We start from the raw sequence: 19,886 nt of genomic DNA on the forward strand, positions 1-19,886 counted from the left end.
ACAATTCACCTGTCTCATATCCGACCCTCCACATTTTCCAGTGAAACCTGTCACTTAATTAAGTATGCAATTTTCAGGGGCAACCGAGGAGTTAAAGCATTCAAATGTGCACACTGCAGGTTATCTGGGTTGAATCTGGGACTTTGCTGACTCTCAGCTCCTTTCCACTTTAACAGATGGGGTCAGAGGTGAAACTGCAGACGAGAATTAAAGACACATACATCCCTTTAATCAGATAACACATTCAAAGACTTGCAAATTCCCAAGAAGCCACTTTACAGGCACGTGTCATGGGCTATTCCATAAAGGGGGAGGGAACAGTGAAGAGGGAAAAAGGACTTCTTTCAGCTAACCAGCATTAAGAAAGGAAATTAGAGAAAACAAATGGAAACAAAATGGGATGGACTGCTAATATTCCAAATGCTTTCTCATTGCACCACACCTCCCTAGAGAGGAACACCAATGTTGGAAGCCTTAACACTGCATTCAAATGTTTTTCCTAACTTCATTAATCAGCTGTGTTTAAGAATACTTCTATAACAAGTATTTTAATTGGAGATGAGCTGAAGCATCCTTCCAGGATGGGTATCTCCAGCAATACCAGGATGCCCAGAAGGAAATACAGTCATTCAGCCTGACTAGTCCTCACGAAACAGTGAGTCAGCTAACAAAAACCTCAAGGAATTCATGATTCTCTCTCCCACCTGGCCAGAAAAAAACCTGCCTGGAAGATATGTGCTCACAGCAACTATTTTCTCATCAGCATTCTTCTGATACAATCATGGTTTGGAAGAGGAAAACGAATAGAAAGTCATGAAAATGACAGAAGATAAAAAGAGAAAAGAGAAGGATGTTATGTCATCTTAGCTACTCTGTGGCTTTGTTCTCCAATTACTGCATCCCTCTGCATCTCATGCAGGATCAAGCAATGGCCACGTGGCACACGCAGCAGCTGGAAGGCCAGTAAAGACTGTGGCTGTGAACACCAGACTCAAGAGCTGTTCCAACTTCTTTTTGCCTGAAACACAGTTAGAGACTTTGGGTGATGTTCTTGAGGGCTCTTGAGAAGGAAGAGTCTATTCAGTCCCTTATTATCTCAGCCTAATTCTTCACCTGAGTTATAACTCAACAAGACTTTCTAATACATCTTTGAGCAAGAATCCATTTAAATTGGTATTATAAAACAGATTGCTACTTTTTAAGGGAAATATTAATTTTCCTTTATTTTGACATTTAGCAGTCTATTCTGTCTTTAAATTGGAAACTTAAGAGCTTTCATTAAAAGTCTGACAGGGAAACCAGCAAGTGGCTTGTGACCTGAAAAATCAGTACAGAGGAAGACCTTCACTTCAATAGTAACATGCTGGTTCCCTCAGTCTGGATACAAAGTGTATTTAAGGCCATCTCTTAAGTAACCTTACCATAACTGATACCACTTCCTAACCAGAAATGCAGTTTTAGGACAAGATACTCTTCCCAAATGTTATCCACTGAGATTGACCATGCAATGAAATCTCAGGTGCCCCTTTCTAAAGCCTGGATTGAACTACAGAAAATAAGAAAATGAGACAGAGCGCAGGAACTTCAGATGCTGGAGACCACTGTAAACACTATCTGGCAGACTGTCATGAAAGCAACATGTGGCTGTACAAGTGTTGAGCAAACGATACAAGACTGATCTGTTGATTGATTCAGATCACAACAAATGACATGGCTCATCTTCAGTCACCCACCCACAGAACTGAAAGGAGTATTAGAAAGAGACTCCATTGGTGGAGTGATTTTTACATTGCTGAATAAAAATTACAAGAACAGCACTGTATGGACTAATGCTTGGCTGAAGAGGGAAAGAACAAGAGACAAAAGATGAGGATGATGATCTTGTGCTACTTGTTTTTTCCTAGGATCTGTATGTGTTCAGCAAGCAAGTTACCAAGATGCTCTCTTGCTGGTCAAGCAGTTTTGCTGGTAAACAGCACACCAACAATTCTGCCACCAAGGGCACAGACTGGAGTTAAGCTGCTTAAGGGACAGTATCACGCAGACTTTCTTTTAGAAAGTATTTCATTTTTTCTTAATTATTTTCATAATTAAGTGTTTTAACACGGAGTGCAGTAAGACCCCATGCAAGCAAGTTGTATGGAATGTTGATTTTGGATCTGCTGCACTAAAACTGTAAATCACATTGACTTCTCATCTTATACCTGATGATCCTGAAACATAAACCAGATGCTTAAGAGAAAAATAGATACACATATTAAATTTGCTGGAAAAATAAAGAGCAAAAAGGAAAATATTGTATTATTCAGTAAGTGTAGATATTTAACATAGCTGTGTTTGACTTTCTCCAGAATCATTTATCTAATAAAAGCCTATTGAGGCTTAAAATAAAGCTATGTTTTTTCATTTATAAAGATTAATAGCTATATTAAGCAACTACTGTGAGCACAACAGACTCCCCTCATAATTTCCCTTTTCTGTCATATAAATACCCAAAGAAAAGAAAACAAAAAAGAAAGAAAAGGGAAAAAAGAAAAAGCTGGTTAGATGAGATCTATTATTAGAATAGCTAGTGAGCATGGCAAAATCTGACAAAGTGACAATTCATTGCAGATGATCACATTTATTTCAGAATTCAGGCTGCTGACTTTCAACCACAAAAGCCACATTACAAACACCAAATGAAATAATATTCTAACTTCATATTCCAGTGACTCAGTGAGTAGAACTGGCAAAGGTTCACCACTTGCAATAACTCCTCAGCTTAAAAAAGGGCAATGACTGCTCAGAGAGAAGACTGTGGCTTAGTTACATTAATGTCTCAAAACTCACATTGATTCTAACCTTTTTTTTTTCTAAGACAGCAGAGATTTAGAAGTGTGAAATATTTGAGGGATAGCACTATATGAGATCAGATGTAACAACTGCAGGTGGAAAATTTCTTGCTTCTCAACACATTCATGGCTTTGACTGAGTTCCTCAGCCACTCAGCTTTTCAGTGCCAATCCTTCCCAAGCAGCAGCAGCAGTCTGCCTGCACATCTGCCACATGGGTTCTAGCTACCAGCACCTGCATCATTGCAGCCCTTCACCCCAAATAATCCTACCCTACATTCTGTTTTGACAAAGATTTCACACAGCAAGAATCTTGGTGAGGAGCTGTGGGTGCTGCCCAGGGAAAGGCTGAGTAAAATACAGAGAGTTTGGCATCAGAATTTACTTTAGAGATAAGAAGACATTCACTACCCTTAAGTGCACCTCTACCAGAGATTCTACACCTATAGCACTCAAGCAGGGGATGTGCAAGTATCCACATAGCAGAAACAGTAAAAAGTGAAGAATACAAATTACATTAACATTACTCTTTACAAAATGAGACTTACTTAACATAAGGCAGGACCCACATGCAAGAATTCAAGAACTCTGCAATAAAGGGCAGTGCCACATCTGATGTGTGCGTTTATGGGTGGCAGAGACCAAAAATGAAAGGCAGCTACTTGTCTGTGAGATCATGGGAAAAGCCCTGCATCCTTCAGACTTGTCTCTACCTATCCTTATCACTTATATTGCTGTCTCTATACTTCCAGTGCATAAGCAAATGTTCATAGGGGCTAAATCCAACAAACATATTTTGCAAACAATGGAATATTTTCTAGAAAATTAGGAAAGTACTGCTTTCTTATTTTAGGATCAAAAGAAGAAATATGACAAATTAAGACATGCAGTTAACCACCTCAGATTATGATGAGAAAATATTACTACAAAGTGATTAATTTTTAATAGTAATTTAAGTAGACTCATGAAACTGCAGAACCTACTCCTTCCAATTGTAAGCAATATGTAAGGTATGTGCACTAAGAAAATTACAGTAAAATTTAATCCTATTCAGAATCCTTCAATCTCATTAACAAAAGTACAAAGTAACTTTAGGTTGAAATATTCTTTGCCTGTCTGACCCTGCAAACAACGGCTGACACTGGGATTCTCAGCAGCAATGACTGTGTGAGCAGACCCAACCTAACAGCTAATCTCAAGGAAGCTGCTGGTGAGTGAGCCAGCAAACAGCTCTGACCTCAGATCTGCAAATGCTAACACAAAAACTTCCCCATTTACAGATCTGTGTAAAGCCAAGAAATGTAAATAAACTCAGACTTACAAACTCAGACTTACAAACAATACTGCTTTCTCCACATCCACTTCATACCTTCTCTTTTGTGGGAGGCAAGCATTTATATAAAAGGACAACAGTAATACAAAATTTCATCTAGAAAGAGAGAAATTTTATTTAAATAACAAGTCCAGCGAACTGCTGGGATATCTGCTTTATTCCCCAAAATACTCAGAGACAGAACACAAACCAGAGTGGCACAACACTGGAACACAAGCACCATGAAAGCTTCTCAGGAGGCCAACACTTGGTAGGAGCTGTAGGTGCCTTCATGTGACTTGGGAAGATTATCCACATCCCAAATATCTGCTTTTTCTGGGGTATTTTTCTAGTGGATGAATAGAAATGCTAGTTGTTTGAGCTGACTATAAACACTAACCTGAAGTTGAATAGTTTGTCCTTCTTCATCAGTTACAGAGAGTGGATAGTCATGAGCTGCATTTTAGGGCAGACAAATTGGGCTGTCAGTTCTAATGTGTGAACTGGGCTATCAGGTCACATTTTGGTTAGGAGCAAAGAAGCCTACTTATGAACACCAGCAGCACTTAGAGATTAGCTTCTATTGTTTCCAAGGAGATTTAACAGGTCCCAGTATATATTAATCCAAGCACACACTGAATGAAAGAAAGAAAGAAAGGGAGTGCAAAGAGAAAGCGGGGAAAGAGAAAAGGGAAAGGAAGAAATAAAAGTGAAGGGAGAAATAAAAGGGAGGAAGAAAAGGAGGGAATGTGTGAATGGGGAAGGAAGGGAAGAAAGGGGAAAAGGAAGGAATAGGAGAGGTAAAGAAACAATTAAAAAAAATAGCTGCACTAGAAACCAAACTCCTTCATAATACATTGAAACATAGAAGAGAGCTGAGACATCAACAGAAGACATCTGATGTCTCTTGATGTTATAACACAGGAGGTTTGTTTAATATCCTGCATTAATGGAGAAGCTCCTTAAGTGTAATATTACGATAGAGAGCATAAGAAATATCACTGAGGTCACTGCTGCTCTATTAACTGTCATCCTGTACAGAAATATTTTCTTTGAATACCATTAATGCTTTCTCCTTTCCTTTGTTCTGATTTCTAAAGGCAGCAGAAACTAAAACTTCATCCACAATAATTTCTGCTTTCGTCTTGGCAGACTAATGGTATTAGACTTGTAAGAGAAATTTACCTTGGCAATGTCTGATGCACAGGTCTTTTCAAAAGAGATGTTGTTAGAAGGAATCCTATTAAGCAGGCTTTTTCACTACCCTCAAATCATAGGTGATAACACAATTTTAGTCATAAAGAAGATTGCTTAGTTTTATTTATTATTTTGAGAGCGAATCCATTAATCTGCTCCTCTGCATATCACGCATCTCTTTATGTAAGACCAAACTCAAGCTGCCCGTTCTCCTTGCTCTATTGGATTCATTTTCATAGACTGTCAAAGCCAGAAAGGATCAATATGATAATTTAATCCGATCTGCTGCTTAACACAAGCCAAAGATGTTCATATGGTAATCTTTCCATAATAAACTCAGTAATTTATGCTTTAAAATACACATACCTCTTTCTAAAAACATATTCTTATATTTGAATGAATGAAATCTCTCAATGTGTGAAGCAAAATTATTTTAGAGACCTCCAATTTTAGCATGTTCAGAAAAAGTGTAACTCATGTAATAATCTTCTGGTTCATTATATGAGCATCTAAAAACATTTTTAAAACTGTCAGGAATTGCTTTTATTTAGATCACAGCTAAATAAAAACACTTAAAAGTCCAGGATTTCTTTACGAAGTAGATTCTAACTACTGCCTTACCATTTCCCTAGGGATGCTGAGGTCTCTCTGAGGGCCTGTATGAATTCTCAAAAAACCCAAGCAAAGTAGTGAAAGAGAAGTGTTGAGGGCTACTCATCGAGCAGGGCAAGTGCAACACACAAACTGCTCAGTTGCAATGGGAAGGGTTACACATCTAGTCAGCACTGCCAGATGAAAATCCCAGAGAGTTTGTGATCATTTTTAGTGCCTGAATGATGGCTCGTGTACAAGCTACTGTGAAGATTCACAGACACAAAAAGGTACATTGCTGATTTCCCCATAGCACAGATTGCCAAACCTGCCAAATGAGCAGCAATCTAACACAGCTCTAAGAGCTTCTGTTAATATTTGGTGAGGATCTGGCTTCTCATTTTAATAGCAGCACTAATTAAGCTGGAATTTTGTTACTCTGCCTATTCTAACTGGGTACCAAGTGACTGATGATGATTTGTAAAGGCCATCCATCCCTAAGGAAAATACAAACATACTTACATGAAGTAACCCATGCCATTGTTATTGTAGTATACTTTACTTTTCATATAAACTTCCATTTCTTTCCATGTATCACTCATTTAGGAACTAGACTTTTTGAAATAACAAGCAATGCAGATCTACCACTGCACACAGTCCATAACAAGTTCTGAAAACACCCAAATACCAGAAATGAGAGATATATGGGAGATGTTTTGGTATCAACAGCCCTGTAAGAACTATGAACTAGTACTGCACAGAACTGTGAGAGCTAGAACAGGATACAGCATTCCAGATGGTCTAAAAGCTGCATGAGTGCCACTCCACAGATTCCCCTCCCTACAATACAGGGGCAGGTAAAACTGAGACCAAGGCTTTGCATCTATGGAGAAAACTAAAACATATGGAATAACCTCTTGTAAAAACAGTTATACAAATGCTGCATCTGAAACAAAAAGTGATTTTATTTTGGAATAATTCCTCCACTGGAATTATTTCACATGGGAAGCTCTTAGGAGCAAGATCTGTCCTATAATAAACTTGGAATAATATCTTCTACCACAAGCATATGCCAGTGAATAGTCCCACAAATATTATTAACAGGCATATAGTACTAATTAAAGATTAGATGTTGAATTCTACTCAGATTACCTAGCAATAGAAAAAAAAAAAAAGTCAAATATCTACTCAAGACTCCCCATACCATCTTATGTAGTTTTACATCCAATTTTTCCTCTGAGAAAAGAAAAAACATGAACCCCTTTTTCTCAATCCAACTAGCTGTATAAAAAGGGAAATAGCCAAAATACCCAACCTTGCACATGAGCACAGATTTAATTCTACCACCTGAAGCAAAATAATCACTGGCTTCCAAAGAGTTTGAAAGGCCAAACTAAAGACAAACTGAATTATAAACCAACAGAACTGAAAACTACTGAATGTCCTAAAAATGTTCATTTTTTAAAAGGGCAAATTGTTGTACATGTCTCCCTGCACCCTTTTAGCAATTTCAATATTATTTCAAGAAATCTCAAGGGATACATTTGAAAAGTTTCTTGCTAGACTATACAAGAATCTTTAATGTTGTTTCAGCTGTTCTCATGAATCTGAGACAATTTACCAAAATAAAAGCACAGTCAAAGAAACTGCATTTCTGTGGAAGAATCCATTGGGATACTTAAAAACCTGATTTTTTCTAACACTGACACAAAATTAAATATAGAAAAAAATATTTTTTTTTTCTTTGACTGCAGAGTATTCTGCTTTGCTGCTAATAACCCTTACCTAAAAAAGTAAATGAAAACACCACATCCTCATATTTGTCCTGTGCCTAAAAGCTCATCAGTCTCTGCTGAATGCTACAGTATGACGTATAACATCCTCAAAACCCATCCATAGACCCAGACATGTTTTTAAGTAACAGTCCATGGACTAAACCAAAATGTGTTCCTCCAGATCATTCTGTACAAACTTTCTTATGATACTCAACAGGAGATGCAGCCAGGGCCTCAATCCCAGTCCAGCCCAGCCTGACACTGCTGTAGCTCCTGGCCCACATCCTAAAAATCATTAAGAATCTTAATCTAGGTGCTGCTGGTAAAGCCCCACCAAGATCCACGAGAAAACGTACAGAAAATGCCTACTCCACCTTGTACTTCATGTGACCAGAAATCCAATTCCCTCCCAGGATTTGACCCCAAAACACAGCCCCACCACCCTAACACTGGGTCTCCCACAGAAACACTGGGTGCTAGATGAAAAACACCATTATCTTGTCACATAAATGATTCAACACGCAGATGTCATAAGGGAAGCCACCCTATGCATTTGCTATAAGTGGTGTTCAGACCCTGCCCTAGAAGCCAAGCTAAAACTCAGAATCTACCATGAAATTCATACGACAATTCACAAAATAACAATGTAGTGAAGTCCTTCGCAATGTGAAAGAAAGCACAATATCTGATAATTGTTTCATTTTGGATTACACTTTAAAACTGTTTGTTAAGGATAAATTTCTACAAGAAAACTCCCCACAAACAAGGTAAGATTTCTGGAGAAGATGCACCCTGGCAGATGTGCTGTTCTTGTAAGGAATGTGATGCTCCTCTCAAAGCTGCTTAAACTTGATTTTATTTCAGGTCTGCAACTAAATTTTTTTTGTAAATAGATTTAGGCTGTCAATTTCCAGGCATGCTGTGCCATCAGCATGTAGAGACTGCTGTGACAAACGTGGAGGCTGCAGCAGCAAATTTTATTATAAACTGGTAATTGAATTGAACAGGTTTACATTTGAATAGATTTACTGCAGCATGATCTCTGACATGCTGCATGAGACTGAAATCCTTGTCTGTACATAAAGAAACACTTGAGATGCTGCAAGAATAATTTCAGCTTATTATAAGTCCGTGCTAATCAATAAATTTATACCACTTTACACATGCAAGAAGTCAGTACATTATCTTTCTTAATTTTGTACATAAAGGATGTGGTCCAAGTCAAAAAGTCATCTCCATACTTTCCTGTAGGTTAAAATAACAACATCCAGCTCCAAAACTACCTTCCAACAAGAAAAAAAAAATCTTTACAACAGGTACAGTCTTACAAATGTACTGTGAATCAGCATGATTTAAAAAGTGGCCACTAAAGGGGGAAAAAAATAAAAAGCCCTTACATGTTCTTGCAGGTTGTTATAATAGGTGGTAGATAAACAACACTGTTTTTTCAAAGTAATTAGTTATTTTGCCATTTAGAAAAATATATGTACTTTTAGATTAGAAAATTCATGCAATTCATATTAAGAAAACTTGTGGGAATTATTTGAATCCATGGACAATGAACATTCAAACAAAAAAATGTTACTCGCAATGTACATCTGTATTATCCAACTAAATTATTTCAGTTAACAAAACTGCATGTAGAAACAGTAAATCTGCACACAGATTTGCTGAGATAATTACTCATTTGCAGAGGAGACAACTTCCTCTTGCAGTCCCAGAAGCTGCACACAGCCTAGATTTTTTACAATATATGTATGTTAATGCATGCACAATAGTCCCCTCAAAATTCAGAGGAAAAGGATTAAATCAATTCACCTGCACGTGCTCTTGGTAGCACTGTTTCATTTTCAAAGAAGTTGCTCAATATATTTGTATATAAGGCAACCAGTGATACAAGGTCTTAACTTACTAAGGAAAGATGCTAAGAAGCACAGTCCTTTTTAAAAGGTGCCATACCCAGTCATCCCTTTCTTATTACAGTTTATCTAAGCATCATAATTTCACTTCCAAGTGACTGCTCCTAGTGGTCAGTTATAGGAGGATTTTGGCAAGTCAGAACTCTCCCATAACCACTGAAGAGAGGGTCAAATCCTGCCGTTCTTACTGAGGCAAAATCTCCATCGAATCTGACAGGAGTTTTGCTCAAGTAAGACTAAGGACAGCAGGATTTGGCTCACAGGATCATAGCATCTGCCAAAGCAGTTGCACAGAACAAGGTTTATTCTTAGTAAGTATAATCCAATAAGAATATGTCTGTAGGTGCGTGATAGACCTAATTTGCCCATCATCTCACCACTGGTCTATGCTGTTTCTTGGATTTTTACCCCAATAGCTGCATACTTACCCTGTCTTGCATTACCACCAACCCATTTGCAAAAATCAGCCAGTTATTAAAGCCGAGTTTTCAAGGACTGACAAAGCAAAATTGAATAGGATTGAAGTGGCTGCTTAGCACAAAGTACTCTCCCCTGGATACAATACTTAGAGAACACTATGCTGATTTTATTTCAAATGTTTATCTAGTTCAGAAGTACATGGCATCTTTCTTGGTGGTGACAGTGCCCTAAAATAATAATGCATGTAATACATGCACTTACAAGTGTATTCTTGCATATACATTAACAACAATGTACGTGCATTGCAGGCAACCAAGATTTGAGGAATCACCTCTTTGTGTCACATAGATGAAGCAGGTTCCAGGTAACACAGCATCATTTCTTGAGTATATTTTCTTGCATTCACTATCTTCAAAATGTAATTGATGAATTAAAACATTCCATATATACTTACAGTGAGGGGCAGAGTTCTCAGATACTTTTAGGAAAAATAAAGGGGAGGAGGGTGGATTCTCCTCTTTTGCATGCCAAAATTTGCTCCAGTGTAATTACAGTAACTTCAGCACACACACACAATACTTGTTTAATTTAGAAGTAACCCTTTTCATTTGTCCTGATGGAATGAAAACTGAATAAAAGGAAGACACAGTGTGTGTTTTGGTTTTCTGCCAGAACTGGGACAGAGTAACAATGGATAAGGAATGGAGGCAAGAAATCTTTGAGAACTCTGATGGTTACTCTATCAGTTACTTACTGAAGGAGACTGAATGCTGAGGTACATTTTGCTGTACTACACAAGATGATGAACTCTATGTGGATAAAGCATGATTTGATAGCTTAGAAGCAGATGGCAGAAAGAGCAAGTATATATGACAATTGTCTTTGCAATAACTGATTAGAACACTCACCAGTCTCTCTTCTTTCCTGACTGCCCTATAGCTGTAGCAAGTGTTTGCAGAGATACAGATTGAGGTGGTCAGTCTTACCTTCTTTCAGCATGCCAACTTTTAGACACTTCATGAAGCGGCAGGCTTGGCAGGACTTGCGTCTGCGCTTTGTGATTTCACATTCATTCGTTGCTGGGCAGCTGTACTCTATGTTACCTGTGTGGAACAGACAGGGGAACAGGGGCTCAGAGTCACTGACTGACCAACACAACCAATACACAAAAGTACTCATACAATTGCCTTTGTATTTCATTTTGGAACATATCAAGACTACAGGAGGAAACAGCTCTCAAGTAAAAATAAATAGCTGAGTTAAAAGATTAATTTTTTTCACCCTTTTTTTTTTTAATCTAGACATCTATATGAAAGAAATATACAAAACCACAACTAATGTGACTCTTTGTCTCGCTCCAAATATGGTACCTAGGAAAATCCTTCATGTATGTTATTCCTGCTGACAGAAGAAAGGCATTTTGTCATTTATTTCCCGTACCAAGCCACAGGCTTAGGCTCCTTCTCTGAGCACTCTTCATTTTCCTTTTTAGCCAATTTCATCAGTCTCTCTTTGCCTAGAATTCAGGAGGAGAACTGCTTTACTGCATAATCAGCTATAACAGCTGGCACAGAGCGTAAGGCAGGACTCACTGGGACTGTTACCACCACATCTAGCATGTTCTGCAGCTACCAGGCCAGATCTCTGCTCCGGGACATCTCCTCTTCTCTCTATACTTTCGACCAAGTTCTTGTACTGAGAGGCTTCAGGAATAAGATCATTCCTGCCAAGCTGTCAGAATAGCAAAAACTAAAGAGATGCTTGCCTTTGCCCTGCTTCTCCCAATTTCCTTCTTAAGGCCTACAACAAGCTCCATCCTTAAACATGAGCCCTTATCATCATGGGCAAAGCAGTCTCTTTTTTTCTTTGTTGCTACTGCTAATTCATATTTTTTCTTCTCAAAAATCAGAAAATAAAAGCTTGCAAATGAATGAGTAAAATACAAGAGCATTTTACTTTTCTAAAATCACATCTTTGGGTATCCAAGTCCAAATGCTAGAACATCTGTTCTCTTTTGCCCTGGTACCACTGCACTTTTCATAAAACAACTTAGCTCAGCTTATTTATCTGCCCATCCACACATCCCATAGCCCAACACTACATCCAGTATGACAGACTTTGCAACAGTCAGAAGTTACACTGGGAAACGGACTTTTAAATAAAGCATCTTCCAAATCAGTCTGTCACATCTTGCTTTAAAGGTATTTCTTTATTTCCTAACCCCTTCCCCCTGTGATAAAGTGCATTAGTATCTTAATGAAAATGCATTCTGTTTATTGCCCTCTTGGGAAGCAAGAGGTCATCACACCAAATGCATAAATTGTCATCAGAGACAGTCCGAGCATAATCGCAATTTTGCTGCTCCATGTTTGCTGCACTCGGGGTCCATCAAAGTCCCCTGAAACATGCACAGGTTCTAATAATTAGCATAGAGGCTGCCTGGGACCACAGCATTGATGAAATATTTCAGAGTTAATCACACTTCGTAAACACTGATTTATATTGACTACCTTTCTCCAGACTGATGTCTCCTCATTAAATATCACATTAGTGGATTGCAGGATTGCACAAAGACTCAAATGCTCAGCAACTGCTAATTCAACAGGAAGTAATACTTAAACCACTTACATCTATTGAAAATTGGTTAAGTACTTATGATAAAGGAGGTCTGCATGGCAACTCTGTGCACTCGGCCAACACAACCAGCACATTTGGCACAACCTTTTCAGGCCTTTGCAGGCTTTCTTCCCCCTGGACATTGCTGCACGAGTGAGTTAGCAATGCTGGTGAGTGAAACAGATCTTGGTATGCCTGAATGCTAATGACAAAAGTCAAAGCAGTTCAGTCCTTTTCCCCTTTCTTAGCTGCCGTGGAGAAAGCTATTTAAGAAACTGAAGGATATGGTGGGTAGGGAATTCAGCACAACAGTTCCTGCAAAAGGTCTTTCTTTCCAATACACATTAGAAAAGTTAGGAAATAACACTTTTGGAAGGTTGGTAGAAAATGATGATAAGGGCAAGCTTAAAAAAGGATTCACATTATCCCCTCCTTCTAACAAAGCATTCTTAGAAAGGCACAACCACTACACAGGAAGACCTTCAAAGCTTTCAATTTGTATCTAATGAATTTCATTACACTACAGTAATAAATGTATTACCATCCCTATCTTAAAAAAAAAAAGGGAGAAACAGGGAATCAGAAATGCTTTGCACAAGATCAAAGACAAAGATACCTTTGCACAAGGTCAGAAATTATCTTGATCAAAAACAAGATCAAGATTATAACAGAGAACTTCAGGAAGCAAAGCTCTCTACCAGGGCAGGTGGAACAGTCTCGCTGTATGAAGAGATCCCGTCCCAAGATAAAAGGTACAGGCACCAACACCAAGAAGCAGCATTCAGAACCAGAAAGATAAATGCAAGATTGCTCATTTCATTATGCAGAGACTTCTAATCCATACCCTGACATTTCACATTTCTGCAAACTATGCAACAGTCTGCAGCAGGCACAGTGTAACTTACTTTTCCTGAAAATTCTTGATACCTAAAGAATGCTAAAAGGAGCTATTATTCTAGTCACTTGGATTCCAACACTTTAGCTTACAGGGGGAATCTCCTTACAATTTAAACTGCTTTTCTTTAATGACTTGTATTTTATAGTGGACACTCAATATTAATTTTTGGTGTTGTAAAATGAACTTGGAAGATGCTACAAAGAATTCCTCCAACGAGCTCAGCAGAGTTACAGGAATGAAAACAAAAATCCACATCTTACCAATGACCATAGCTGGTCCTCATAAAGGGGTTCCAGCATTTTAGAACAGGGCTACACTGCAGTAAGGGTTCAAGAAACAAACACTTTGTCTCCAGTGCACATGTAGATGAAGGGGATATCTATATCACGCTAAAATGTGTTTTACTAGCACTGCAAGTATTAGTGGATTTACTTTCATTAAAAACCTGAATTTACTGCACATTCCAGGCCATTAGAGCTTTGAATTCCCATTCAAGATACTCAGATCTGCATTTTCTTTCAGAGGAAGAACTGGAAGGAATCTCTACCGATTCCTGACTTACTTCAAGATGCTAGAGGCTGAGACTGAGCAGCTAGGAAGAGCAAAAGCTGAGTTTGCCCAGTCCTGTCAACAGCTGGAGAGGAAGTTGTGTTTTACAGTGAACAAAATCAACATGGCAGCTCGGGGTCTTTAAACTGGGCTGACACAAGCGATTGAGCGATTTATAATATCTCCTGGCTGCTTTTCAGAAAGAGCTGGGCTCTGATTACTTATTTCAGAGTCTTTTGTACAATTAGTTTGCAGGCAATATAATTTTCTCACTTACTCCTTAATAGAATGCAGCTAGCTGGCTGATAGAATAACAGCATATATGTAAAACTCCTGCCTAAAGTGCCAGGGGATAATTTGTATATTCCTTTCAGTAGCGTAATGGACTTTTACAGTTTGGCAGTTAAAGGGCTGAGTAATATAAATTAGTATGACGCTTGAAAATAAAAATATATGTCAAATCTTCACTCCCCAAACACATTTCCCTGCGCTAGAATAATATAATGGGATTTATACCAGCCTAAGCCCCTTTTCTTTCTTCATGTACTGAAGAATGTTTATTTAAAACCAGTTCCTTTTTCTACTGATTTGTTAAATTTTAGTATCCCAGTCGAAAAATGAGAAAATACTTCTAAAACACTGTGCTTACCAATAGCAGCTGAAACTGAAAACATGATGCCATTTGATCTGGAGATAGTAGGTGAGCTGCTAAAACTTACCCTGTACACCCAGTTCTCCAATTCTACATGCTTCAGACAGTCACATCTCTACACACAGCTCAGGATAAATGGGCTGAGGAATCATTTTTTTTTTTACTTCACAGACGAGGTTTGGATGTTACTTGAATGAGGAGTGAAGAAAAAACAATTTTTGTGGTACAGGGACTTACTCAATGGCTTTACAAGTCAGGCCATTGCGTGGATTTAGCCAAGATTCTCAAAACCATTTTGCCCATTTCTTGCACCGAATTGAAAGTGACACTAAAGGTGGCAGGACAAGCAAGAGCCATGGCAAAGAGGAGGTCACTGAAAGCACTGGGCCTCCTGCCTTGATAGAAGTTATTGTCATCAACAGTCACATCTTCAGAACCTCCCAGATATTAAAAGCGAGAAGCTGGCTCTAGAAACAGGCTGGAACAGGGGTCTCTCTTCCATCAATACTGGCAAAAATAGAACAGATATCAAGTCCTAGCAGAAGCTTTATTTCCTTTTTCATACTGCAATATTACACCAAGATGTAAAAGGATTTCTACAAGCTATTGAAGTATGCTCAGGAAATTTTTGGACAAGTAAAAGCTATGAGGAAGACTTAAGTGCAGGGTGAAAAAGTGTTTGGAAAGAATAGCCATGAGCCACCTAAAAAAGCAAGAGCAATACTGAAGATATCAGTATCAAAACTTTTACTGTGTGGGAATGTAGCCTCAGAAGAAAAAAAGAAGGAAAAAAACAAATGAACCAACATTCCTTCAATGTAATAATTTTCTGCTATATACTGTTCATGAAGCTGCATTTCAGTTCAAAAAGGTTCCATTTTTCTCCCAAAGTTTTTCTTTCACATTCCCTAACTTAATACCTTTTCTCCAAAAGCTTGTATTTCAAAACTGAAGTGTTCCCATTCTTCATAGAGACTACTGCTTAACTGGATTTAAGACTTTCTGCAGTGAGGTTTATCCCAGGTACCCCTTCATGCTCTTTTCCTGGGTGACAGACCCAAAGGAATACACCTGCTTGCCCATGCATTGCTATGCATGAAAACTCCAAAAAATGGAAAGTAGCCAAAATCACAGCCATAGGGCCTCTGGGACTTAATAATGAGAACTCAGAGAGAGAGAGACACAGGAGAATCTAACACAGAGAGTAAATTTCACTATGTTAGGTTTCACCTTTATACATAATCCAACCAGAATGGAAGAGAATAGTTCCTGAGAATCTGAAAACGAGGAGCTCTTGGAAATCAAGAGTAACAGCCTGAATAGAACAGACAAAAAGTCCCAGACTTAAAAATCTTTTCCACGTTTATAGGTCTTAATGAAGCTGAACTGAGGAAAGTAAAAATATTTTCTCTCAGGCTAAAGTTTCAGTTCTTCCAGACTCTGCTCTCTACTTTACAGTCAAAACTTAGCTGAATTTGAGTAAATATTTTCACATGTAAAAGTATCCCCGGTAAGGTTTCAGAGTAGGGTCAGGCTGGGATGAGGCCAGATTTGAACATAAATAACTGAATCCAGTTTTGCCTGACAAATCCTCAGACAGATTCACCTGATACTGTAAGAAAGCTCTATGAATTACAGACCTATTATAAATTCTGCTACAGGTCATCTGGAGATGATTAAGCAAAAAGTTGACTGTATTCACAACTTCTCACCCAGGTGACTTCAGAAACAATAGTGTACACACAGAGTTACAGAACATTTAAAAATTTGGTTCCCAAATGTCTCAAGTATCGTTTCAAGGTGACAGGACCATGTAAGGAAGGGTTATGTTTCACCTCTTGCTTATGTTGCCTTTTCTGTTAAGAGTTAAGTAACTAAGGAGAAGCAGTTAGTTTTTAAACATGGTGTTTGAACAGCTTAAAAGTACATTTTTAGTGAAGTCACTATGTTGAATTGCTTTGAAGAAATCAGTGTACTGTGTTACAGAACTAAAACATATTTAGAAGTTGCAATTTATTTTTTTTAATTCTTAGAAAGCAACATGATGATTTAAAGCAAAAATGTAAAGGTGATGCTGGCTACTCTGACTAAATGACAGTCATGTATCAGCCTCTGACTTTAGGTAGATTGGTTTCCAGCATCATAAAAAGTCACCATAATTTTCAGTATCAGACTGGTATAGGGGGTGTTGAATCTGTAAGGGCCCAACTACCTTTGAATCCCCCTGTACTCAACTTATTCACCAGAAATGAAGGGCATTTAGGTCACCTTAAAAGAGAGCAAATGCTTTGAAGGCACAGAGGGAACTGATCCCCTGCTACCTGGCAGTCACTTAAGAGCTGTTCAAGTCAGAAAGACTGAACTATCCACATTTGGTTCCTACTGGTATTTTATCTAGGTCAATTTTGATACATTCTACTATGATAGCATGGAGGATTGTCATTGTTTGTTTATAAGCACAGAGAATATCTCAGTCTGTAAAGCTGCAAACAGAATCATTTTCACACCAGAAAAAAAGGTCATTAAAAGTTATACAAACATTAACATAAATCACTTGCTAGCTGAGACTTCTCACGTCTCTGGTTTCAAACAAGACAGAGCTTTGTAAGTGGGCTGGAGGCTTTCAGAGATGTTTATAACAAAACAAGATCCAGACCTAATTATAATGGCATTGATACATACTAGTGTACCAGCACTATCTGTAAATCACATCTCTTTTGCAGTATTTCTGATGCGTTTAAAATAGCCATGCACCAATCAGGATGCTCATTCTTACTCCCAAATCATCTAAATGCTTATTACCATTTTCAAGCTTGTAAGGAAAGCAGAGATAGTAAAAAAGATAGAACAATCTGTATACTTTTAAGCTTCTCTCTGGTTCTGAGATTTCAGCATGTTTATATTTTATTGTCTCATCTTGTTTAGCTACACAATGACATTATGACAGGATAAAAAGATGTGTTGGAAGGAATTAAAAATGCTTGCTTGCTAGTCTGGCTGGCCCACAGGCACAGAGAAATTGGGGAAAAGCGAAGATATCTATCACTGCTTGCTTAAAATATTCTTTGAAAGAAGTGCTGATGCACAGCCTTTCACTTATATAAGGAAGGTGAATGATTAGATCAGGTAATGATGGATTCAGGTGACATTTAGTGCTCAGCTCACTGGAGGGCTGCCATCTTTGCACCAGAGCCAAGGTCCACAGGCCAGTGCACCAAGATGGGAGCCTCCACCCTACCCTTCTATAAAACAACAGCAATCTTAGCTATCAGCAAAGAAGCTGAAAAGCCATAAAATCTTGATAAATTTTCTTTCATTTCCTCCTCAAAAATGTACCACAGAAGACAGCTTTCAGAAATGCAAAATACCCTTTGGAAGCCACATCAGTCACGTGCAACTTTAAATCAAACTTTACGTTGCCTTATCTGAATGTACATACCTAGTTCTATCTTTCTTGATTACAACTTCCTGATAGAAAAATAAAAATGTATTTACTGTAAAGTGTTTGTATATTTACAGTTCAAACTGCCTCAAAAATGGGTCAACACTCTCAAGAGGGTTGAAAAACCTGAACATGAGAGGGATTAAAAACAACTTTGAGTAACCAAAGAGCTGAACAAAGTACAAAGCAATTTGGGCAGGCTTTGAAGACAACAGGAACATCCCTGCAGAACTGTAGAGCTGAAGGCTCTTAGCTGAGCAGCACATAATGAGATGGCAGAAGACAACAGCATTTCAAGGATAGAGTATTTCCTGTTTGTGTTAGGAGACATGGACAGGCAGCAGCTCTCAGGGATGGAGTGATGACACAGGAGGGTCTGACTGCAGGGCTACTCTTACCAACTACTGCTTTACTCACCCTGTGTACACACAGAACATTGATGCCTCACTACTGCTGATCCAGCAGTTTTTCATCAAAAAATAAACATATAAACAAAAAAAAAAAAAAAACCAAAAAGTAAAAATTCAAGAACAAAGACTACTGAATGCAAAATGGTTAGCTTTTGTGGGGAAAATTCAAACAATATCCAAGGAAATAAGTAAGATCTGAGACTTTTGTGAGAAGCCTTAGGAGGAATGTGCAGGCTTTACACACTGTCTTTTCAGGCTAGTTTAAAGAGTCCAAAGACAACAGTCCGGACAACTTGGAAAAAGGGAGGACGAAAGTCTTCTAGATGCAGGCCATTATTTAGAGAGATAAAAGCTAATATAAAACAGGATAATAATCTGTCTTTGAACCTGTAAGTCCTATCATCTCAGCCCTCTCCTGAAAGCAAGAATACCAGTTCAATCCACCTGCTGAAATATTTGTGTACTTAGTAGTATACATGATAACTGACCAAATAATTATGAGAAATATATTTACAATAAATATTCACTACAAAATATCTGGCAAGTACAAGAGCTCTGTGTTGAACACAAGACTTGGCACCCAGCTGACAAATGAAAATTCTTTTTTTTCCCCCCTCTTTCTTTTAATGAAAGCTCAGAGTTTTCAAGATAATACAGTGCACAGCAAAAACTGTGAAGAGACCCTAAAAATCAATAGACCTGTAACTATTTTTAGATGTTGCTATTTTCTACCATCCCTGATGTTAAGCCAATTTTGGGAAGATTTGGCTGTGTGTGTATTTCTGTGAGACACTTGCAATCAGCCACCATGTAAATTACCCCAGAAGCAAACTGAGAGCTGCAGCTGAGTGAGTGCTAGGCTGAGCACAGAGAACATCCAGTTCCTCCATACCTTACATCTCACAAAATGGGTAGAACATCACTGCATTCTACTATGACCTAAGAAGACATCAATTTTATATATTGAGCTCGTTTTTGGTGGATTTGTTCTCTTTAATTTTTTTAGCCAGGAAATTGCTTGTTTCTAATTTTTTCTAATATTATTGATTTTTATCATAATTATGCACACTTTACCAAAACTGCAAATGTATTTTTGGGCTATGTTAAAAATATATATTCTAAAAAGACAAAATTACTCATTCTTACACATCCAAACAGGGTTCTTTTAATTTCTTAATGTTTAAGGAAATGAGCAGGAATTGATTGGAGGAGGCTGGATGTTTTTTAGACTAAACTGCTAAATTGGAAAGGGAATGACAATCTCCATTACC

General features: G+C 38.1%; 1 protein-coding gene across 20 annotated transcripts in view; it reads right to left on the reverse strand.

The window, feature by feature from the left end:
* The window catches only part of ESRRG (estrogen related receptor gamma), a 371,470-nt gene that overhangs the window by 99,272 nt on the left and 252,312 nt on the right, over positions 1–19,886 (reverse strand). For all 20 annotated transcript variants that reach the window (XM_064709126.1, XM_064709123.1, XM_064709127.1 and 17 more), the window contains one exon: positions 11,035–11,151. In XM_064709126.1, coding sequence (XP_064565196.1) covers positions 11,035–11,151 — 117 coding nt within the window. The remainder of the gene's footprint in view (positions 1–11,034; positions 11,152–19,886) is intronic.

This window comes from Zonotrichia leucophrys, chromosome 3, assembly GCF_028769735.1.
Source record: "Zonotrichia leucophrys gambelii isolate GWCS_2022_RI chromosome 3, RI_Zleu_2.0, whole genome shotgun sequence".
NCBI classification, from domain to species: domain Eukaryota; kingdom Metazoa; phylum Chordata; class Aves; order Passeriformes; family Passerellidae; genus Zonotrichia; species Zonotrichia leucophrys.